This window comes from Scleropages formosus, chromosome 8 (assembly GCF_900964775.1).
Source record: "Scleropages formosus chromosome 8, fSclFor1.1, whole genome shotgun sequence".
Taxonomy (NCBI): Eukaryota; Metazoa; Chordata; class Actinopteri; order Osteoglossiformes; family Osteoglossidae; genus Scleropages; species Scleropages formosus.
In genome coordinates this window covers 22,732,752-22,757,388 of record NC_041813.1, presented here as the reverse complement: position 1 = coordinate 22,757,388, position 24,637 = coordinate 22,732,752, and the positions used below count along the sequence as shown (strand labels likewise).

At 42.2% G+C, this 24,637-nt stretch overlaps 1 protein-coding gene across 3 annotated transcripts in view; it reads left to right on the top strand.

Moving 5' to 3' along the window:
• The first annotated feature begins 144 nt into the window (after positions 1 to 144).
• The window catches only part of bbs9 (Bardet-Biedl syndrome 9), a 138,217-nt gene continuing 113,724 nt past the window's right edge, over positions 145 to 24,637 (top strand). For 2 of the 3 annotated variants that reach the window (XM_029254286.1, XM_018757164.2), the window contains exons 1-9: positions 145 to 251; positions 3,232 to 3,352; positions 5,072 to 5,222; positions 6,698 to 6,762; positions 7,133 to 7,246; positions 13,162 to 13,336; positions 17,328 to 17,400; positions 17,908 to 18,088; positions 22,022 to 22,151. In XM_029254286.1, the coding sequence (XP_029110119.1) occupies positions 3,241 to 3,352; positions 5,072 to 5,222; positions 6,698 to 6,762; positions 7,133 to 7,246; positions 13,162 to 13,336; positions 17,328 to 17,400; positions 17,908 to 18,088; positions 22,022 to 22,151 (1,001 nt within the window). In that variant the 5' untranslated portion in view covers positions 145 to 251; positions 3,232 to 3,240. Of the gene's footprint in view, positions 252 to 3,231; positions 3,353 to 5,071; positions 5,223 to 6,697; positions 6,763 to 7,132; positions 7,247 to 13,161; positions 13,337 to 17,327; positions 17,401 to 17,907; positions 18,092 to 22,021; positions 22,152 to 24,637 lie in introns of all 3 variants that reach the window. The other variant, XM_029254285.1, reaches the window with a different exon arrangement.

The following is a 24,637-nucleotide window of genomic DNA, read 5'->3' as shown; positions in this document are numbered from 1 at the left end:
GTGTAATTTCGGGTCTGGACCTCAGATGGAACTGGGCTTTCCCCTTGTAATAGAGGAACTCGATTTCCCATGGTGCTTTGCAGCAACAGCGACACATTCGTGTATGCGCAGTAGCGCGTTCGCTTCGTTGGGGTCACTGCTATGACAACACCAATATGGTATCGACTTGGTTGCAACTGGGAGCGAAATGTGATTTTCTCTGAGCTCCTGTAATTGTGCTCGAGACTTAAGAGAGGCTCCTTTCCACAGAGGTACGGTACGAAAGAAACTTGCCCACTTGCTTTTTGCGACACTGCGCGAAGACGAGATATTAGCAGGAACTGCTACTATTTCATCATGATTAAACGAATAATAAAACGGACTAGCGAGCGCAGCAGTGTGTATTAGCTATGCGACGTAGCGAGCACAGCTAAACCGGTTACCCGCCGCGCGCGCGCTCTTCCAACTAATAGAGAAAACTAGTCGCGGGAAAGAAAGTGCTTTTCCATCTTCCAGTGCCGGGTAGCGAGGGGGAGAAACGACGGCACTCCGTCACTCATTGTGTGTAACTCGGGTAGAGGACCGGGCGGTAATTTACAATGATTGTTAACCACGATAATATAATAAGCACGTCGTTTCGGCCCTTTTTTTATTCGAGAAAAACGCCTCAGACGCGTCAGTCTCACTGATAGAAGTGTAGGTAATGGGCAATGAATGAAGCGGTTCCCACCTTTCGAGAGAAGCGCTCCGGCGAGGTCACGCGGCTTCAACAGTCAGTTTTTACTGAAGTTTTAGTAGTAGTGGTGGCCACTTCTGCGAGCGAATGTGTGTTACAGACTGTTCCTCATATCCTGCATCATGAATGTCGTGTGCGAATTCCCTGGTTGGAAATCATGTGTCCCGGCGCACTATCCCACCGCCACCTGTAGGCTAGCACTTCGTCTCTCACTGTGGTGTACTGTGTGTGTACACTTACACGGCTGCCCATCACCCACAGGCTTTGTTCAGTTCATATTATATAATTTAATGTTCCCACTTCACTTTACATTTCTGCTTTCTCAGTTTTCTTCGCGCCTGCGGGGTCGTGTCTAAACTGAGCATATTATACTACGTGTCGTTCGTGTCTCTGCCGGGAGCCACTGGCCTTTGGATCCCACCTCCTCCTGCTGTAGTACCCTTGAGCAAGGTACTTACCCTAATTGCTCCAGTGAAAGTTACCCTGGCTACATAATTGTAAGTAGCTTAACATGGTAAGTTGCTCCGGAGAAAAGTGTGAGGGAAATGAATGAATTGTAAGAAGGCGAATGTGGGTGGGGGGGGATGCTGTGCACCTCCACCTGTCTGCATGGTCAGGTGTGGGGTCTTCCTTTATTTCCTGAACAGCCTGTGTGAAACTGCTCTGCTGAGGTCTTTCCGCAAAAGAGCCTCTCCTCCCTTTGGATTAGCCGTCCGTTCCATCTGCTCAGCGGCGGACGGTGCAAAGCCGCTTGTCTTGACCTCGGTGCAATCCCTGCTCATGTAACGTGTCCTTCATCGCTGCGATTACTCGAGTGTCCGGGTACGGAGGGCCGCTGGCTGAATGTACATTTCACGGTTTGAGGGTAAAGATGGAAGCAGCACCCGTAGTAACACTGCAGCAAGTTAATTTAACATTTGAGAAAGAAACTTGAAGCTAAATAACTATCTTTACCGGTACAATAATGTTGGTAAACTTCTCTGGTAAAGAAGTTTACCGCCATTGTCCGCCATTATAATAAAGGTTTCACTGATTTCCGCTTGTCCTGCGGACAACCAAACACAAGACAATTAATGTTGAGCCCTTGAATATATGTTGTTATATGTGCAAAATCACCATCTTTTTGAGTGAATGTGGTCTACGCTAATGAGGTTATACTCTGCTGTAAAATGGTACACTCTCCAGGCTTGATATGGTGTTGGGAGGAATTTATTTTGCTCATGATGAAAAAAAGAGAGGGTGGCAGTTTTTCAGCCCAGCCCTCCTCCCAGAACAATGACAATGATCTATTTTTCTTCCCTGAAACCCATCACCACCATCTGGTTATGGAGATACAGTTTGATGACTCTAACAGAATCGAATCAGCTACAAACCCCAGTGATGACACCATGATCACCCGACCTTGGATACTCTATAGACCCTGATTGCACTTTGATATTCTCTCAATGAATGTCACGAATAGAAGAGAAGACTCCCTTTGTGGAGTCTAACAGTGACACTGAACCAGCTGTGGCTCATTCCCCAACAGTGCTATGATGTTGAATGACAGAATAAGTAAATTCATAGTCAAGTTTTTGTCTAGTACAATATAACCTATAACTTTTTTTCCAACAGAAGAAGTATTTTAGGCTTGCAGCAGAATGAAGTCTCTACATTTGTCATTGGCAGCTGGATGAAGATGGGTTTCTAATATCTTTGTGTCTGGTGTTCACTGTTAGTTTGAGAATAGGTGTTGTTGCATAAAATCCAGTGTCACCAATTGAATTAACTGACCATTTATTTAAGCTCTGTGCTAAAATATTGTGTGTCCTTTGCACAAGTGATCTCAGTTGCTCTTATCCCTTTTTTTGTCTTACTAGGAGGTCAATTAGTGCAGCCAGACTGTCTTTCTGGAACGAGTAGCGCTGCTGTCTCTCAGTGAATAAATGTAAATGTAACACTGAGTGACTTTCTTTGCTGTGAAAATAAATGCCTTTGTAAATATGAGAAGGTCACCATTGCTTTTTCAGACAAAATTAATTGTTCTTGTAAGAACATGTTTGTAAATATTAAGTTCTCATTGTTCTGATTGAGGAAAAGCTGAGGGTCATGTCACGGATCATCCAGCCAAACTGTGTTCTGTTGATGGAGCTCTGCTGGAAGCAGCTGTGTTCACCGTACAGTAGCTCTGTGGCTTTTTCATCTGACATAGTCGCAGTAAGAGGTTCGGGGTGGCAGCTGGTTGACGTTCTTTCCGTTCGTCTGTAGCTCAGAAGCGTACATATTTCTTCTTTAACTTACTAGGTCTCTATGGCACTGAAAAGATAATTTGTCCTGTAGCACACCGTTGAATGCATTTTAGAAGTAGTCTTCAGTTTCAGGTAGTATTTTTAAAGACCCCTTGTTGCAGGCCTATGTTGTCAATGAGGTATTTACTCTTAATGGGATTTGAATCTGCGAGCTACATATCTGTAAGCTTAAGTATGTCTGGTTCTAGAGCTGAGAAGTCAGTTGCCTTTTTGTTTTTCTTTTTCCAGGTTGGAAGAATGTCTCTGTTCAAAGCTCGAGACTGGTGGTCAGTTGTGCTGGGAGAAGGAGAGGAGTTTGATCAAGGCTGCCTGTGTGTGGGTGATGTGGACAACAGTGGTTCTGGACATGGTGAGTAGCATTGTGCCGGGTGACACCTTTTCCTTATGCCAGCATGGTCTGGCTTAGTAGCCTGTCCCACATGATGTGACACTGTCCATAAATATGATTCTGCTTCTGAGCCCTTCCATGCTCTCTGTTGATGGAACCATTTGGTGGTGTTGTTCGTGATGTGAAACATGTGCTTTGAAGTTGGGGTACATCCCATGTTTGTGTGCTCCTGGAATCTCTGGGAGAAATTTTTATTGTCTGGAGTTCATAAAGGCCCGATGTGAAGATTTAAAAGGGTAAAACATTAGGAAAAGATTTTCAGTGTAGGTCCTTTTGTGCAGTTTCTTTGTCTTTGGTGCACGTTCAGGCGCACAGCATTCACACGTCTCTGTAAATCATGTATTTCTATCAGTCTAATTTTCTCTCCTAACCACTCGCATCTGAGATATTGTTTTGCCTGGACAACTCTGCAGCCCCCTGGGACTGGTTGCCCTGGAGACAATGCTCCGATCCCCTGGTCCCACCTATTTGCAGCTGTTCTTTGAAGCTACATGCTCTTGCTTCCAGGTGTTGTCCCTTACCTGCTGTAAGAGTGTGCATCAGGGCTTGTATGGTGCACCTAGATAATTTGAATGAATGTATTACCAAAGTAACATAACTGTAATAATAATAGTAATGACCATATATTTCAAACCTTGATGGAGCTAAATACTTTGGAACACCAAAGGTATCCAGCTGCACTGATTTCTTGGCATGAGGAATTTCTCTTTTAAAAAGCTGAGCAGCTAATTTACTTAGCTAAATTAAGTACTAAATTTGCGAAAGGTTTTAAAATAACCAATCAATAAGAACCTATCACAGCAGTATTTGCTTGAGACTAATGAAGTAGTTAACTGTTCCCCAGTGTCTTCATTAGAGTTGCTGTAGATTCACATAATAGCACAGACTGCAGATTTAATAATATTTTTTACTGTAGCGCTCTTGGCAGTGTGACCCCTTAGTGTTAACACAAGCATTTTTACAGCTCTCAGGGCTAACTAATACCTGAAACCAAATCTGTTCACATATATTTTCTCACTCTTTAAAAAGAAGCCTTTTTAAGCTAGTTCATCTGTTCATGAAAGTTTCATGTTCTTGAGTTCAAAGAATGTAATATAATGTATAGTTCAGGAGACTGGCATTTTCCCATTTTCATCCACTGGGTCACAGTGGTGCAGAGTCTCTTCCAGAAGAATATGGTATAATATAGTTCCATACAGTACAGCAGCATTTTACTCTTACATAGTCCTCTGTTCTGAAGACATACTCGGAGCATGTGTGCACGGCTACAGATAAGCAAGTGACAAACCTTCACGTATGGCATACCTGCATGAGATATATTATTAAAAGTAGTAAAAGTAAAAGCAAAAGTAACTAAAATAAGAGAGACAAAGCAAACAAACTAGTGAATAAATATAACAGACTCATTAACAGTGTACTTAATGATGATGAGGTAAGGCGGGGTATACTCTGGACCAGGTGCCAGCTCAACGTGCACTGACATTTCCTTGCACAGCCACAATACAGGTAATTTGCCGACACCTATTTATATTGTTTCTTGTATTTGCTATTTGTGTGTAATATGTTGTGTGTGTTACCCTGCAGCATTAGTCAGCATTACCACCGTGACCGTTAACCGGCTTGACAGTGAAATTTGCTGTCCTCTCTGTCTTCTTCCTGTACCCCCGCCTCCCTGTGCAGATAAAATTGTGGTGGGCAGCTACATGGGGCTGTTAAGGATCTACGGGCCACGTGCATCCAGCCCTGGGAGTGGTGCCCTGGCTGAGGACCAGCTGCTTGAGGTGCAGCTCCGGGACCCCATCATCCAGTTGGAAGTTGGAAAGTTTGTCTCGTAAGTGTGAGGATAGGGAAAGAATATGGTCAGAACTAGTTAAGATGCTATGTATTGTACACCTCATGACACATAGGGCTAAACTCTTTTAATAATCCTTTATTGAATGTATTGCCATTATTTTATAGATTTAGAATCATACAGGGGATGGTTAGGATATTAACTGGTATAAATAGTGTGACAAAAGCTTAACACCACTTATTTAAATATTTACCTGAATATTTCTTCCAGTGTTTCATCAGCTATAATATAAGAAGGCTGTTAAAGAGCTTTTACGTGATCTTGCGTGGTTTTGCTTGTGCCTAAAGCTGCTATTTCTTTCTGTATTAATAGCATATTGACACAACAGATGTTTGCTTCAGTGACATGGTTTCCAGGTTTATCATGAAGTCAGAGCATCTGATTCTGTTGAAATGGTTTTAGATGGTAAACATGTATCTGGCTTTTATTCAGTGCGGTGTACAGTGACTCCGATGTACAGTGAAACAAACTGCGTCTGAAGCATTCAGTCCAACACTTGACAGTTACATCTGCCCTTTGAGTGACTGAATGACTATGGCACGTTTGCTTAAATTTTACTGAAGCTACACTTCCAAAAAAAAAAAAATCTAAGCACAGCTGTACTTCAGATGGTTTTGAAAAATATTCTATCTGGCAATGCACTGATCACACACACAGAGCTTTGAAAAATGTGATATTAATTCCAGAATTTGGAAAAGGCTAGCAGGATAAACCACAAATGCAAAATGACAATTTCTCTAGTGGAATATGAATGAATGTTAGCCAGTGAGCCGTTGTGGTGCGTTTATTGCCATGGAGGAGTTTCAGCGGAGCACTGCTGAAGTCCACTGTAAATACTGAACCGTACAGCCAGACAGGACATACGGAAACAGAGGGGATTTTTGGGACTAATGCAATTTCCACAGAAGACTTTCTGGTTTTGTAGCTCAAACAATGCTTTTGTGCTGACAGGTGTGAAGGGCTTGGCGTGTGTTTTTGGAACAGTTAGAGCCGTGTGGAAGCGCAGAACCGGTGTTTAACTATTGATCAAGTGCACACACTGAACTGTGCTGGTCATTCAGCCATGCAATGTTAATTCTTCATAAAGGATGTTGGGTCATATTTCATGCGTTCACATTCATTCGTTTAGTTGACAGTTTTCTCCAGAGTGACTTACACAGTTAACCTGCTTACTCTGATTTACCCATTTGTCCGGCTAGGTGACTTTTACTGGTGCAGTTCTGGCTAAGTACCTTAACCAAGGCTAGGAGGTAGATTTGTACCCAGGTCCTTTGAGTGGAAGGTGGGAGCTCTAACCACTGCACCACCTTTTGCCCACATGAGCAGTTAATACATGAATTCACAAGAAATAGATTTTTCAGTACTACAGTGGGCAGTGAAGCAGAGACGTTAGTTAACGTGTTGTGTTCGGCCGCTGTTTTTGTCTCCTCTATAATCTGATGCATCTCCTTCAGGTGTTCGGACCTGCTCCACCTGGCCGTACTGCACCCCAGGAAACTGTCTGTCTACGCTGTCACAGGTATGTTTTGGGGAAATCAAAACACAACACTTAAAACAGTTTTATCTTACTGGTTTTTGATGGGCAGTTGAAAGACCCTTTCTTTGAGCAGATAACATGTTAGTGTCCCACATTGGGATTTATTAGCATGGTATCCAGCCCGAAGTGCTTAAATCAAAGCTACACAGGATCTGTTGTAATAGTGCTTATTGTTTACTCTGAGTTTTTTTGTTTTTAGAGAAAAGCATCTGCCGAATATACAAATCTTAATGTAATGTAAGGAAGAGTTTAAAAAAAAAAAAAGACAGCTCTTGCTGTCTGGTAATTTGTGGGGTAAGCAGTGAGGAAATAATAAGAGCTGGTTCTTGCCTCTTGTCTTTTTTGTCTGCAGCCACTGCAGGTAATGTGGAGCATGGCATCCAGTACCAGCTGAGGCTCGTGTACGAGCACAACTTGCAGAGGACCGCCTGCAACATGACCTATGGTCCCTTTGGTGGCGTCACAGGTTTGTGCTCAGAACCTTATAAAATCCGGAGTGCAGTAGATATAAATGCTGTTGGTGTGTATGTCAAAGGGGACTGCTGAAACCATTCTGACTGTACTCTGTTGTCCTTATATGCAGCCTCACATTTTATGAATGTTCGGAAATGTGTTTTACCAAACGGTTTCTGCAGGTGTTCACAATTAATGGGCCTCAATAGTTTTGCGTACGTAGTTCTAAAGTAAAACAGGACCTTGAGTTGCTCTTTCAGGTCTGTTGTATATCGTATACAGTATATTGGCAAAAATAGCCCCTGTAACAGGCAAAACAGCCATCCGGCTGTATTGAGCCAAAGGGCCTTTGTGTGAGCCAGTTGAATTTGACTCATAGTTACCACTTGTGAGCCTTTCATAGCAAGGGAGTGTGCAGAAGTGCTTTTCCATGGCCTTCTTCTGTACGTCTTTGGATTGTGGGAGGAGAGCCGTGTGAACATGGGGAAAACATGTCAACCGAGCTGGATTCAAACCCTGATCCGAAAGACAGGTGAAGCAGCGTGAAGCTCCGGCATTAACTGCTGTGTCACTGAGCTGAGTGTGTGCTGAAGGACACTGATGTTCCTGTACCACTGCAGTGACTTTTCGGAATGCAGCACCCTGCTCTGCGGGTGAGACGTATGCACTGTATACTAGTGTGGAATGGAGGTGGTGTGTGAGAGTCTGTGGTGTCTGCCGACAAACTCCCCCACCTGCAGTGGCTACGGTACAGGCTTCTCCTGTTTCCCGTGTTTCAGCTGTACTGTGGTACTTGGAAGCTAAAACTGTGGGTGTAAGTATTGTAGCAAGCTTCCCCAAATATTTTTAGTTTTTTTTTTATACCTCCGGACCCAGCTATTTATAATATTTTTTAAATAAGAAGGCCACAGTGCAGTGGCAGTCCAAAGAAAGCCAGTGTTTTACTCTTTGTTGTTTCGCAAATGATTAAAAAAGCAGAAGGTAATAAAGTTGTTCTCTGAGGTTAGGGTTCGATAGTCGTATATTTATTGCACAAGATGTTGGAGCCATTGCTTTTCTTGGAGGCATTGGAGTGAATAGTCAAAAGAGGCAACAGAACGTTCTTGAGTGCAGGAGGAGAGCCGTTTCAGCAGTCGCTCCGTACAGGCTGTAGATGAGGAGCATGTTAACCCGCCCAGCCCTGGAGATGAGAATTTGGTTTTCTCAGACCACATGAGGCACGGAAACACGCTAACACCAGTCCTTCCCCCAGCTGGGTGATGATGTCGCAATAAGATAACAAACCACACTTTCGGGACTTTACCATTGTGTCTGCTGGTAAACAGTATCCCAGTACAGTTATTTTATGATGCTTTTCTATATCCTTTCTTCAAGCAATGAACAGTCAGACTCCACAATTACAACTCTTAACTAAACAATCCTTTACATAACTTTACTGTTGTCCTTCACATTTGTCTTGGATTTTATTGGCAGCGCTTTCATACTAATCCATTATTTGTATGTATATCTAAGACATAGGTGGCAGTTCCAAAGTTGCATTCATACCGATTTCGTATATCCAAAAAAGTTGAATGAAGTTTTAGAATGCAGTATTTTGGTTTAGGTTTAGTTGTAAAAATGTATTCTGTGGCTCTGGTTGTAAGCGAAATTCTGGCAATTTGACAAGTTGGATTCCCCATGTTTTGTATATTTCGATCTGATTTATATGTGGAAGGCAAGTTGTAATAATTCATCCATTATTGTTTCTTTATTATGTTTCGTAAGAGGATGCCATTCCTTGTGCTATTCACATGAATGTCCTCGAGGTGGCAGTACAGCCTCTGCTGTAACAGAGTCCCTGCTTGCACTTGTTCACTGAAAAGGAGCAACTTGAAAACTGCATGTCTTATCATGTTTTCTGAACGGTTGTGTATTTTAAGATGTCTTTTAGATGAACAAAATACGACGTTGAACTTTTTACATCCCATTGTTGCATGACAACGGGGCAGCTGGTAGCGTACTGGTTAGCGCTGCTGCTTTTGGACCTAAAGCTGGCAGGTTTGAGTCCCACCTCCAGCTGCAGTACCCCTGAGTAAGGTGCTTACCACAAAATTTCTCTAGCAAAATTGCTCTGCTGTATACATGGTTAAATAATTGTTAGCTTAATATTGTAAGTCGCTTTGGAGAAAAGTGTCAGCTAAATGAATAAATGTAATGCAATATAGGATTCACGAGGAGGGTGCTGCATATTTAGCTGGAATATAGATTTTGAGGACAATAGTTGTTACTTTCTCCCGTACATCTAATGTGTCTGTGTGTGTGTGCGTGCGCGTGTTTCTTGCGTGAGTCACTGGCTGAGTGGTGTGCGAATAACTAGGGTGCTCACGGGCTTTAAGATGCTATTGCCAAAAGTCTACAACCCAAAGCATTGCAGTCAACATAGGACACAGTACAGTCTTTGTCCTTTGACCTTTTGTTCATTTTACTGCAGTCTGTGCAGTCCATCACGCTCTTTGGTGTTGTACTTGTGCTCCTGCTCCTCTTATACAAATTTACTAAAAACGAGGTTTCAATGCTTGTTGCATTATGGGAGCCTAGATGTTTTAAAAGGAACGGTGCCCCTTGGAGTATGCGTGCCCACACTGTGCTCGTGGCCTGTGCTGCCTCGTGGGTTGCTTCCCGGAGCTCTCTCCATGCAGTAATGCAAACCAAACTATTGTGCAGAGTTCATTAAGATGTCCCGTTGTATAACCATGTGCGCTTGTTGTGTTCCTTGTTTATTTTGGCTCCCATCACAGTTTGTTAAAGGAGCGTGACCACGCTGAGAGCGTGCGCCACCTGGCTCTGGTTTGCGATGCCGTGCTGCTGGGTCGAGTCAACTGCAGGCCACCAGTGCGGATCCCGGGACCCATGGTCCACCAGCCAGCTTCCACCTACACACTCTGTCCACAGTGGACAGTCTCACATCATGGCGAGCGAGATGTTGACGAGCTCTTTAACCCTTGGACTGTGTTCAGGGGTTAAAGCTTTCTGTTTCTGGTATTGCCGTTTGTAATTGTGCAGCCCATTATAACAGTTTATAAAACGTAAATGATCATGTCACGTTGTATTACATCTTTTAATGAACCTCATTCTTCATCATTGTCAGTGAAACCCACGTGTTTGACTGAAGCTGTGCGACCTACCCATTATTTGTCTCTGCGCTGGCGGTGTGACTCACACATTTGTACTGCTTACACAAACCGTTCTATTACACAGGAAAAATAGATAGTACGAGACGAACAACAGAAAACACAAAGCAGGAGCTTTTGGCAACAACTGCATCAGTAGCACTCCCGGTCCTCTGTCAGTCCAGTACAGACTGTCGTACCACCTGCAGCTGATAGGAGGTGGACGTGGCTGTGCTCCTGGGTGCCACAGATATTTTAGGGTTTTTTTTTTTTTTTTTTTTTTAAATTATATCTCAGGTGCTTATTTTTAATGTGCAACGTGTTATTTCATCAAATTTATACTAAAATGAGTATATATTTCCCTCTTCTAGCTCTTTTGCAAAAACAGTACCAGTCATAGGACCTCATAGAAGTGAGTGTTTACCCTTAAGTTGTGTGTGTTACTGTATTCCCATTTGTATTTCCGCTTTGCACAGTGTTTGGATGCGGTGCGCTTCGCCTGCCTTTGCTAACAATAGTGGCTCTGATTTTATGTGCGATTGAGTGCGCATTTGACTGGCTGCCATCCCCTTTGGATGGCGTGCTGGCAGGCGAAAGCACACTGAGGGCAGCAAAGGCCTGTAAAAGCAGTTGTTTTAGAACAATTGCCCATTAGAGAGAGGCTCTGCTGACATCCAGAGGTGTTAATGTACATATCAGATTTGGCAGGAGGAAATAATCGGAGCTGGTTCTTCACTTACTAGCAGGGCAGCCCTCGGTGACTCGCTGAGTGCGCGGCCTGTTGGGGAATATTTCGGAATGGCTCCCTTCCTGGGATTCGAATGCTCGATTCCTCTCCGTAACCTCAGGGAGGTGCAAGTGGGAGGGTGAAGGTTCCAGAAATTGGTTGCTAAAGGACAGGTGCAAGTCACCTTTCCTAAATTCTTAATGTCACCTGTATAGGAGTCATAAGTAAACTGTTAATTTTTTTGAATTTCCGGAGATGTTAATCGGGAAACTGTGAGACTACTAAGGAAATGAGTAGGAAAGTTCTGTAGCTTTTTGATTGAATAAATGAAATACCATTATTAAACACTGTCTGCCTTAATGTGTGTGAAGCCTGCTCTGTTTTAATGTGATCTCAAACACAATTTCCTGTATTAATTGCACTGTTAAAATTAAGATGCTTAAGGTCTTTTGTTACAATTGATGAAAAGTACTTATGTACTTGTGCTCAACAGTGAATTTGTGCAGTTACAGTAAAGTTTTTTATATTTAATATTAACAGAGTGGATCGTACAATGTACACTGTTGAATATAAGAAATGTAATGATCTGTAGTTCTTTACATTTCCTTTCCTTTTTTTAGATTTTTAAAAATTTAAAATTTTCTTTTTAAATGTTAAGATTCTAAATTGTTGTTGAACTGAGCGCAGATGTTCTGCTACAAACAAATCAGTTATTTAAAATATTCACACCATTGAAAAAGTTAAATCCTAAGAACTGCTTATTAGATTTTTTTCATAACCCAATGCACAGATTATCATAAATGCAGTCCTGACTATAAATGAACCATTTTTTTAGAACTAGAATCAACTTTATTTTGTTCAGACATTATCACCTGGTCTTATAAACAGACAAATTTGTTTAATGCTGCTCATTAAGAATGAAATAGATTTGATTGTAAAAATGAGCTATTATTGGAGACAAATGTAATGATGGATAACAGCCAAAGGAAGAAACTGAAACATTCTCATAGTCGGTATAAATATTGCCAAATTAAAAACATGAAATTGGCTATAATAAAGAAAGGAGCAACAAGGGTCACCCATAGACTTCTTGTCTCCTCCTTGTTTTCACTGTGAAAACAGAGCCAAAACTGGTCTTGAAGAAACTGTTTACCCCCCCGTACTACGCATCAGACAGCACATACCACATGTGGTTTGAAAATAAGAAAAGCAATTACAGTCACTAAGGAGAGTAAGAAAAACTGTAGGCATAATATGCAATAGAATATTTCATTAAAAACCAAGTGGTGCACCAAATAAAGAAAAAGCACAGAATAAGTCTCTCATTTAGGCCAAACTTGTATGTAGTTACGTGAGTTCTCTCGAGCTGAGCCACAACAAAGAGGCTCGTATGGTGGCTCTGATGTGGCTCGCACGCCTTGTGTGTTTGTGTGCTCATCTGAGCCATGAAGGAGCGCATGGTGGCAGCTGGAATGTTAGTCACATTTCTTTTCGTCATTGAAGAAGTACGATTTTTTGTATATACACATATGTGTGTTTTTATATATATATATATATATATATATATACGTACACGCGCATGCACTTATATAGAAATATGTATACATAAACACTAAGATCCATTCGTTATCAGTAACAGTCCAGTGCAGGCTCATAATGGTGTGGTAATCTAGAAGCAGAGGATGCGAGGCAGGCAAACCAGTCCACTGCAGTGTAATCACACACACTCATAGACTTCAGTACCTAGCTCCTGCTGTAGTACCCTCGATCAAGGTTTTTAGCCCTGAATGATACAGTAAATAATTCTAAGTAGTTAACACTATAAGCCACTTTGGAGAAAAGCATAATGAATAAATCTAAATGTAAAGATTTGTAACTAAAAGGTGCTCAGTTAAGTCTTAGGAGAGATGCTGTTGTTACACCTTGTTTAACTTAAAATGCATTTGTAAAATATGTGTGTGTGTAGATGGTAAAAACTGTACAACCTGTGCTCTTCAACCAGTAGTAGTAATTATAACATTTAAAGGTTATTGCTTCATACTCCTTGTCCAGGTCACCACTTCATCTGCATCCAATCCATGGATGGCATGCTGATGTTCTTCGAACAGGAGAGCTATGCTTTCGGCCGCTTCCTGCCCGGCTTCCTGCTTCCCGGCCCACTGTGCTACTGTGGCCGCACCGACACCTTCATCACGGTTTCCTCCGCCCGCCAGGTGGAAAGCTACAAGTGAGTGTCATTTGAAGAAACTTTAAATTTGAGTTTCCAGTTATAATTACTGAACTGGAAGCACATTGCATCAGAAATTAAATGCAAAATAATGTAAACTGGTGTATTTTTCTGAAATGAAAACTTTTATCAAACTTTTAAACTTTTATCAAAAAAGTCAGTTTAAAAAAAAAAAAAAAATCATTTAATGCATTTTCTACCAATACTGAAGGGACATGAACATGGCATGTTATTAATTCAAAAATCAAACATACAGAATAATCATCTGATGTTAAAAATGTTGTCCTGTAAAATATTTTTCAAACATGCCATTACAGTTAAAATGTTTGCTGTTACTGATTATTAACATTTGGTTTCTAACTGGATTGTGGTATTTCTGAGATTAATGAGATGCCAGCAGCTGCGCCTTTGGTGACCATCTTCCCGTACATCTTTACTCCATGGCAGAAATTTGATGGCACCCAAGTCAAGCGGAAAGAAATCTTACAGTGTGGGGATTGTAAATATACTTCTATCTTAAATGACACCTTATACCTCATTTACATATCTATATAGTAGCCCTAAGAACAACAAGAGGGGGAGTTTCAGCGTCACTAAATTTGCTTAAAACACAAAAATTTTAACAAAGAGGATATCATCTTTACAGTAAGTGCAGGAGATTCCATAAGCATTACATATTTTTATGCTGCAGCAATATTGTGTGTTGTACAGCGTAGTCAGCTTGGGACCAGAGATCCGGAAAGCTATTAGCGTTCAGCATCATTTCCTCCGTCCCTCTGCAACAGGACCAGACGGATTTACTTCTCAGATCACTTTCCCTCAGCCTTTAAATATTTCTCCGTTAACGAAAATTGCGTGACGATTTTTTTGTTTGCTTTCTGTGCCAAGAACCACATCCGTGATCTTCACACATGATTAAAAAGGAAAGCATAGAATCGGGTACAGGAAGGTTTGTGGGATAGGCAGGAATAGCAGTTAGAGGATGGTTCTCACTGCAGTTCCAGCAGAAGCTACCTGGACTGTGTCCACTATACATTCTCTTTTCCACTCATTAGCGCATCTTTTTTGGCTTCTTATTTATCCTGTACCAAAACTCCTAATTTCAGGGGAGCAAAGGTAACACCTTTATTCAAAATGTGCATAATCTTAAGAGACACATGAAGAGCGAAGAAATATAGTGTGCTGCCTATTTATTATGCCACCTTGAAACATCATGCATGGTCTTTAATTTTATGAATGAACTTCTTGAAAACTAACCTTGCTCACTTTCCCCTTTGTTCAAATTTATATAAATATTACTAAAAAATAATGACACGATCTTGAGACCGAGGGCTTGGCTAACATTCCAAATTCCAGTTTTTATTGAACAATGTCAAATTAAAGTTTGGTGGTATTGTGAAAATGTCCTAGAAGTACCATTTTCCTGCATAGCCCTGCGGTAACATAAATCTGGCCCCTGAATTGTTCAGCTGCAGGGTTTATTTTACCGGATAACTTGTTTTTGGTTGTGGTTAGCCCTGGTCATATTTTGATGTGGGCACATATTGTGCCAATGTGGGTAGGTATCAACTTTCATAGAAATGACTTTCAACTGTTTCTTCCGGCTCCCGGCACCCTACGCACACCCTTCCCCTGGCTGCCGAGTGTTTGAACAAGGACCCAGACGGCCATCCTCCATCTACATGTGGTTCAACCAGGCCCTCGTCCCCTGTACCACACGTGGAAAATGAATGCTTGCTATGGAGAGGATGTGGCCTCCTCTACGAGGTCATCATTTTATCATGCTCCTCATTCCTCGTGGGCATTCGTGAGGTTGACCATGTGGCTTTTCCCACATTATTCATGGGCAATCGGTACATCCGTGAAGTACATTGCTCCTGCGGAACTGCTTGCTGCCACATTCTGACGGATTCAACAAAATAGTCCCTCTCATGAAAAAATATGTATAAAGAAGAGGAAAGAAGCACCATTTATTTTGCAGATCCTTCCCCAGTTTTCTCCGGTACTTCTATGCAGAAACGCAACATCATCTCAGAAAGGTTCCACAAACCCGACTACACCTTTGCTTTACTCCCATGCCTTCGCAGTCCCCACCTCTTACTCCAGTAGAGTGTCGTTGGGATGAGGCAGAGCGCGATTTTGGCAGAATGAATGAATGTGCCAGCAAAAAATTAGCAGAGACTGAGATGTTGTTAGGCCAGCATGGACCGAGAGCTCCCTGTGGAACGTGTGCAAATGCTTTGTTGCTGAACTCATGCTGTTTTAGAGGCAAGAGAAGGTCCCACCTGGGACTTGTTGGTTGTACCTAATAAAGTGGCTGCAGAGTGTATATAAATGGTTGCTGCTGTCAGCTAAGCAGTGAAATAGTAGTAACGGCTTCTCTTTTGAAGGGGTTCTACGTTTGAAACGCCCTTTGTGAAAGCCAGTATGCAGTGTTTACCATTCTAACATAAGCTGTAACTCATGTCTGCAGCTCAGAGAGGCATGAGTAAACTGAAAGCTTTTCTTTTCAGCGCTCGTTAAGGACAGAAATAAACACTTTGTGAAAGTTGCTACCATGACCAACACTATTAGGAGGATAAGGTGTCACGTTTGAACTGAGGACTCATTCTGAGTTCCTCTCACTCACTCACTCAGCACCTCCACTTTAAGAAGCAGGTGCTAAATGCTCATAGAGCCGAGCCAATTTGCAAAAGGAAGCACTTAATTTGCCTACATGGCAAAAATGTGCGTTCACACATGCGTGGAAGATGCGTGATGCAGTTTGTGTGTCCCGTCCTTCAACGAAGAAGATGTGAATGGTGACGGGCTGCTGGCCACATCCTACTTCGCTGCCCCCACCGACATGTGTTAACACACGCGCCCAGTCGTTATGGCTGCCTGCTTTTCGCTGACTAGGAAACGTGCTTCTTGTCATTGTAGTCTGGAAAACATTGCTCCGTGGAGCTTTCTGGTATTTTTTTATTAGTTTTTTAAATATTTTTATTTCTCCTCTGGAACCTTTCGCTGAAAACTTGCTTCCATGTGACCCAAGGTGTTGGTGAGATGTAAGTAAGGCTCAGTAATTAATGGAAACTGAATGCGAGTATTATCCCGTAAGTGTGGTGAAAGGTGTGCCGTTCTTGTCCCACGGATTCTCGTTTACCTCGGGGCTCCACCAGGACCAAGTGGGAAAGGCTCCATTCAGAGCTTTACATTCACCTGAAGCTTATTTGCAAGTTATAGTTTCAGTTATGAAAGACAACCTGAAACATGAAGTTATGACTTGGCAGGACTGATGGTTGAGGATGTGGAAGAAGGATCACGGCACAACTCGGATATGTTTGATGTTGATGAACCATAGTAACACTAGAAAATGTCCAGTGTACTTACAATCCACAGGCCTTATCCCATATGGAAACATATGAAAAACATCTTCTCTCTTCACTTTTACATTTTTATGTGAAACTTTAGATTTTTTCAATGATGAATGAATACAGGTGCTGGGGACCCAGTCTTGTTCATGTCTAAGAAACTAAGGTTGTGGTTAAACTGGCAAATCTCCAGGTGCGATGAGTCCCTGGTGGATTCCCAGAAAATATTTGTGCTTAGCTCTTTTCATATCTTTGGTCCACGTCAAGTCCATGTTTCTGAAGGATGTCTTGCAAGGCAAAAATTCCTCAGATCACGATCTTTTCTAACTTCATGTCTGTTATAGGGTCCTTGCAAAACACACAGAAGCAATACTCCTAGGCGTGGTGGTAAAAATGGCATTTTTACATGATTGCAGTATTTTACCAGATTGGGATTCTAAATAAATTGTACGCCTTCTACCACAGTATGTCCGAAATATGAAAGGAAGTTTGACAGAACTATAAGTAAATAATTTTAAATTCGACTTAGTAGAAATCTGTATCCTCTTTATTATCCTGAGCTTAAACGTCTCATTCGGGTCATTACAAGTGTAGCCCTTGGTCAGAACACCGACCTGTTCATTTCCCACTCTTTGCAGATATGAGGTGTTAGCAGTCGCCACGGACGCAGATGAAGAACATGAGAGGAAGACCTCAGGGAAGAGGCTGACGGTAACAATTAAACCCTGCTGCGGCCCAGGATATACTTCTTCACAAAGCTGTACCTCTGTGCTTATATTTACCAAATTTAATGTGTGATGACGCTGGAGCACTATGGTGGAGAGGTGTATAATACTTCTGTCTAGAAAGGAGTCCTTCTGAGCCCTTTTTCCCCACCACAACTGGTCTATTCAAGGCCCAGTTTAGGGGATCCCCATCTGTTTCCACATTGCATCAAACCAAAAACACTCAAAACATACAGAGGACATCAGTGTTAAATGCTGTGATACCTCCATGCGGTAAACAAAAGCTGTGAATTTGTTCCTCTTTCTTGAGAAATTCCCCTGTTGTTCTTTTTATGACTTTGGATTCTCCTAAATATTCGGTATGCACTGTGAGTGTGTGGATGTTGCTGCAGTGTGGCCATGTTTTTGTGCCAGTGGTTAGTTAACTTCAGCTCTCTTAGATATGTAGGACCCCATGGTCATTCGTTGTGTAATTGTGGTTTTTGTTCCACAGGCCGATTGGACTTTGGTTATTGGGGAACAGGCTCTGGACATTGTCGTTCCCACGTTTACATCCACATCCTCCATCTTCGTGCTTGGGGAGAGGAATGTGTATTGTCTCAAGGACAACGGACAAATCCGCTTCATGAAGAAGCTGGAGTACAACCCAAGCTGCTTCCTCCCATATGCCTCAGGTAGTGGTGTTGCATAAGCCACTTAGTCCAGTTTGAGTCTCCAGATCAGCATAAGCAGAACGGCACTCATTTTTCCTGGAATGTCTTTCTTGATGCTTTGGTGTGATGTCTGCTTAGAAAGAGATGCTAGAAGCAATAGAGGAGGTATTGAAGGCGCAAACAGAAATGGCTCTTGGTAGTTCAGGTAGGAATTTTCAGTTCCACATGACTTATTGCAAGTGCAGCGTGAAATTTTTTGTTTGGCACACAAGCAAGGAGATACTTAGCTGAGCTGTGAAACTGCTTCTTTGTGTTATACTGGAACAACTAATTATTTTTCTCCAAAAACTCAATAGCAATAGTGATTTAAATATAAAAGCTATCTCATTGTGACAGATTTTTAAAATGTCGGTTCAAAAGTGTATTTTTTCAAACAAAGATATGTGACATATTTTAAAAGTGAATCAGTTATGGATAATGACCACCACAGGGCATGACAGAAAGTGCATGTAGAGATTCCCCCAGTTTGTCATTTCAGTGGTTTGCTTTATAATTTGGCTTTGTAAAATGTTCAGTGGAAAAGAAAAGTTCCTTTTCTGACAGCTGGTAACATAGTGCTTAGAGCTGCTGCCTTTAGACCCAAAGGTTGCTGGTTCAAATCGTACCTCTGTTTATCGTATCCTTAAGCAAGGTACTTATTCTAAATTGTTCCAGTAACATTACCCAGCTGTATAAATGGGTAAATAATTCTAAGTGGATTAATACTGTAAGCTGCTTTGGAGAGTAGTGTCTGATAAAGGAGTATGTGAATTTAAATTCCAAATTTAAAATGTATACTCCTTATTAATAAAATTTTTTTAAACTCTAAAATATTTAGATTTACATTTATTTATTTTTTATCATATATAACACGTTATATTTATGTTAGTCCTATTTTTGGAATTCATTGGTCAAAAAATTTAGCATGTTGAATATGAGTTGTTTGTTTTGTTTATTCATTTATATGCTGTTTTGTATATATATGTAATAATATATATGGATCATAATTCTGTTCTGTTTTTTTTTTTTTTTTTTAAAGAAACTAAATATCGCACTTTGTTTCCTTAATGACTAATCTATACACTTTGCTTTCAAATTCTCTGAGCTTATGGACTGGGAGATGACAGAACTGCTGGATTTCTGTAGCCGTGTTTTGTTCTTCATGTGCTGTGAACCATGGTTCTTGTGCTTTGCCTATGAGGTGGAAGTATAAGGACCGCCGCCACCCTGTCCAAACAATGGAGCAAAGTGTGGTACCAAGCGCAGACTCGTTTGTTAAAACAGTGAAAATTCCCATATGCTCTCTAAGATGATCAGCAGAACTGTGTTTTCCTCCCCAGGTAGGGAATAGGGACCGCGTTAGGGCCGAGCTTTTCCTTCAGGCCCTCTCTCATCAGTTCAGCAGCAGTATTCAGTAATTAGTGGGGCCACGCTGAAGTTTTTCTGGAGTTTTGTTTGTTCATCCGGTCTGATTCATCGTGTGGCCTGAAAGAGGGGTTCTCTGTATCACAGATGTAAGCAAGCTGCTATCGGCAAAGGTTCGTTCAACAGAACACGCCTCTCTCGGCACACGACAAACATCCTGTCGCCGCCAGCTTGCAGACGGGCATTGAAAGAGCATTCTGTGTGCTGCTCCCCGGCAACCGTACACTGAAAATATCAAACATGAAACTAAGGTTTTGATTGATATATAACCCAACGCTTTGCTCTGACAAAGTAGCCTGTCTTAAAGCCAAGGCTTGGCTGTACACCAGTATCAAATTAAACAAACGTAAATCATGTCTTGATATTAGTCATATGAAAATGAACACTGTTTGTGTATATTCCATCATTCATCTAGGAAGCATTTTAAAAGTGACATTGGTAATTATATGATCTGTGCCAGCCAGAAGTTATACAAACCTCTCACTTGAGCTTTGTGTTGTGGCCATATTTAGCTGCTGAAGAAGAAAGCGTGTTCCTCAAAGTGTCCATGAATATGTACGTCCAGGAATATAGTCTGCAGGGCGGCTGCAGGTCAGGCAGTAACACCGCCTTCTAATTTAAAGAAGCTGGCTTCCACGGAGAAAATTTTAATTATTTGCAGCCCGTGCTTGTCAGACCGTTTTGCATCTGAATTGAGTTATACAGCCGTTCGTGGCTGAAGGAAAAGCTTCCGATCGCAGCCAGCGGCACCTGTTTCGCCGAGGCCAGGAAGAAGCAGGTTTCACATAATGTCCTCTTTCACTGGGGCCTGCACCCGAGTCGCATCGCTGCTCACAGAACCAGCAGTAAGAGGCACGCACGCACATGAAGGTGTGTCCTTCTGACCATGAAGGAGACGCCTGAATAACTCCTCATGTTGCTCATACATCTCTAAATACATCTTTCTTGAGCTCTGGAAAATGGAAAGTTGTGGAAAACAGTTTCATGCCACTGTATTCCAGTAATGTAGTTTGACAGAATAAAAGAAAAGTTGCCAAAGTGCTTGCTTTCGCTGTACTTGTATATTTGCACTATTGCGCTTTAGTGAGACATTCATAATATTAAGCTTGTTCCCCTGCATTATATAAAATGCAGTGGGTGTGTTTAGCTTGCAGGGGGTTCCTATTTAACTTTTATGTTTTGTTTTATTTTTTTCCTCCATTTGTGTTTATTAGCTCAGGTCTCTAATTACACACATCTCTGGCTAGAGCAATAACACGCACGGCCTCTCAAGGTGAGCCTGGCGCAGTAAAATCGCTGCCATGTGTCTCTCAGATGCAGATTTATTTTACGGTCTTGGCCAGGAAGGCCGGGGGAAAGTGAGAGAGGGGAAATAAGAACGGGGTGAATAAAGGCTGGAGGTAGCAGCTGCTCTCTTCAATCCGGCGTGAGGAGAGCCCTAACTGAGCTGGAGGTCTGTGGTCTCACCGGTGGCACTGTGGGCTGTGATAACTGTTCACCCCGGTAACTTTGCCCTCCTGCTTGCCAAGTCACAAGTATCGGGCTTCTCCCCTAAGAAGCTCTTCCATTTTCCGTATGCACGGATTGGTCACTTTGTGTGATCTGTTGGGTGATGCCTTTGAGCTGCAGCATTTACCCTGGTGACTTTGGAAATGGCAGGTATTCCACTCTGCTGCTGTACCTAAGCACTGATGGGCCTCAGTGGATTAATTTGCTTGGGCAAAGCCTGCATAGTAGGAAGTTAGAAATTGCCTTGATGCAGCACTAGCGCACCTCTTTCTAATATATGTCCTGCATCTCCACAGATATGTCATAAATTCATGCTTTGCACTTTCTTTGCCTCAAGCATTCTGCCTTTCCATTCCTTTTCCATTCCATTTTAGCACCACAGCTGCGCTTACCGTATGTAAAAGTCCCTGGATTTACACTTGTCGGTTGCTCTGGGAGTGCCTTGAGATCTCCCAGCTGCAGTTGGAGATCTCTGAAGCTGCTTGGGCTGCACTGCCTGACACCCTTCCAACACAGCTTAGTTAGACAGGCTGAACAAACTGGCTGTGTGAATAGTTGGGTGGATGATTGATACTGGTATTTAGGGGCAGTTTGAGGGGTATTCTGAAGCAGTATGTCAAAGACAACTCTGTTTTCTTTCCTTTTTATTAGTTTTATGAACAGCACAGGGTCACAGCAACACGCAGGCAGAGACAGAACACCGAGAAATTGCAGATACATCCACATACATAGAGCAAGGGCTCAAGGTGAAAAGGTTACAGTATTTCACAGGTATGATGCTGTAGCTTGTCTTCCTTTTCAGAAGGGTGTGCAGACATTCCAGAATTCCTTTCAGCTGTCATGCAGAACAACTATTAATTTTTCTTTTGGAAAGAATTTCCAACACTTAATTCATCCACATACTTAATGGCGGAAAGTTCAGCTGCACCTCTGTTTTCTAACACGGTGACGGAAGCTCATTTTGCTCTCCTTGCATTGCAGTGTCTGAGGGGACCACAAACCTTCTCATGGGGAACCACAACAGCACGTTGCTAGTGTACCAGGACGTGACGCTGAAGTGGGCTGCCCAACTCTCCTGTGTGCCAGTTGCGGTGCGTGTGGCCAACTTCCAGTGAGTACCGCTTCCGGGGTGTCGCTTGCCATGAAGCAGTTCCTCTCCTTCTCTGTCTCTTAACTGCTCACTTTGCCCCTTCTTGCATGTGAGCGCTGTGTATGTTTAGTTCTCTAGATCTCAATATCTCAGCTGAAGCGTTCAATATAGGTTGTCCGTTTTTAAGAGATGGTAACACTTTAATGGCCGAGAACGTTTGCACATACAAAGGATTTGACTTGAATGCTTCTGTAGACACCTTCAGCATACAGAACATTCTATAGTAATGAGTAACAATGTAGCATAAATATAGTAATGCATGCTGAAGATGTAAGAAATCTAAATAATATCCAATCAGGACAATGAAGTTGATGACACATCGATATGCATATTAATTTAGATGAAATGCTGCCTTATCGGTGCGAATTTCATTAAATCGGTTTATAACTGGAAGCCAACATGGGCATCTTAACGTCCGTTCAAATGTGAATAAGAATTATATTGTGCGCTTTAGAGGCTGATAAGGGACGGTGCTTGTCCGGGGGGAACTTTCCGCTTTAATGTTTAGCTATTCACTATTTAAAGAGTTAATAGGAATTAATGTGCATGTATGCCATCTATGTATCTACTGTGGGGTTTGCTCGGCTTGTTCTTGCATGTTCTTCTTGCATTTTCCAAGCACATGGGTGTTATGCACAAACATACAGAGATTGTAGAGTTTCCCAGAGGATTTAGTCCTCAGCAGCGTTTGCCTGCTGAGATGTTCTTCTGGGGCTGAAGTTTGCAACAGTAGTTTATATATGTGGTAATGAATGCAAAACTGCTGTTTTGTCTGTTATTATTCACGGTAATTTGCTCATCATTTGAAGGAAATCCAATCACCGAGTGTGAGTAGCAGTTTGGCAATCGTCAGAGACAGGTGTTTGTGTGAGCCAAAACCCAGCTTTGTAATGTCGACATCTTGGACCGAGGTTTCGACTCCTAGTGTGGGGACGATCGAGGCTTGAAAGGTTGTCAGACAGTTTTCCAACACACACAACATCTCCCAAGTGTCCCTCAAAGTTCTCGCTCTGCAAGAATTTCTCTCTCACATAAACAATTGATTCTACTATTCATAGATTTTTTTTTCCCCCCCACCTTTTCACTAGTTTAAGTGCTGCAGGAGGTACAGTGGTACAGACTGGTCCCAGGTGCGGTCTAGTAGAGTACCCTTGAGCAAGGTACTTGACCTGAATTGCTCCGGAAAAAAAGCCCAGCTATATAAATAATTCAAATTGAATGTTTGCTTTGGACAAAAGCATCAGATAATGAAGAAAATAAGGAGCACTTTAAAGGTGCTTTTTTCCATTCTGTGTGTCATGAGAGAAGGCAGGTGGCACTGAGGACACGGTTTGCCTGTCAGGCTGAACCGCAGTGAGAACTCGCCCTGAAATCCGAACATGACAAAGCCTTTCTCTTCTGGACCCGCAGCCGGCCTTCGGTTTTTAAATGCTAAGAGCAGCCCGTGTATTCAGATTTCTCCTCGTCTGATAATGTAACAGATATTTCTGATGGAGCCGGAGTTGGCCGACGGGGTAGACTTTGGTGTTCAAGAGGACTCTGTCTGAAAATTGTCTCATGGAGATCGCCTCATTCCCGTCCTTCACGGATCGCTCGCTCCCCCTTCTGTCTCTTCAGTGCTCTTTTGTCTACCATCTCTGCTATATTACTTACACTTAAAAAGAGCACATCTGTCAGCAGGTGCCAAATGAGGGTTTTTGTGATCGTCAGGGACCAGTTTTCTGTAGTGGCTTCTGCCTCCGAGTGGATTCCCCATCTGCAAGCTGGGGGGGCTTCACAGGGTGTTCAAAGTCTTACTGCTTCCCTAAAGCATTGGTGTCTTGTGTATCACCTTGTGTATTTTGAGCTTCTGCTGGTGTCGGAGCGAGTAAGTCAGTCGCTTTGGAGAACAGTGTCAGCTAAATTAATAAATGTAAATAAAAGGACAATAAAACATGAGCAGCTCTAGTCAGAAAAGTAGTATGGATTATAATAGAGATAATAGTAAAACAAATGATGAGAGAAAAGGGGGGAAGAAAGGAAGTACACAAATGTGTGAGTTGAAAGGAAGAGTGTGTCGGGTCAGTGGATTTTCCCAAAGTTCTCGCCACTTTGGTTATTGAGATTCGTGAGTCAGCTGTCCTGAATTGATTTTTTTTTTGTTTTTGCCGCCGCTGTCGGTCTTATAAAGAACGCCGATGCTTTATCAGCATTTCAGTGTCAAGTCAGACATGGTTTGTAGTTAAATAATAAGGCAATTAAAACAATCACCGTTTGTGTTAATAAACGCTAATGTGCTGCGTTGTTGACGCCATATATCATCTGTTCAACGCTTGAAGTCGGGGGCTGGCAAAATGTCTTGGGCAATTTTCTCCAGCCTTAAACAACAGGGCGTGGTGTGGAAACGAGGAAATGTTTTCACTGTGTGTGTGAGCGTAGTCTATCGAGAGAAGTGCTACTGTACTATG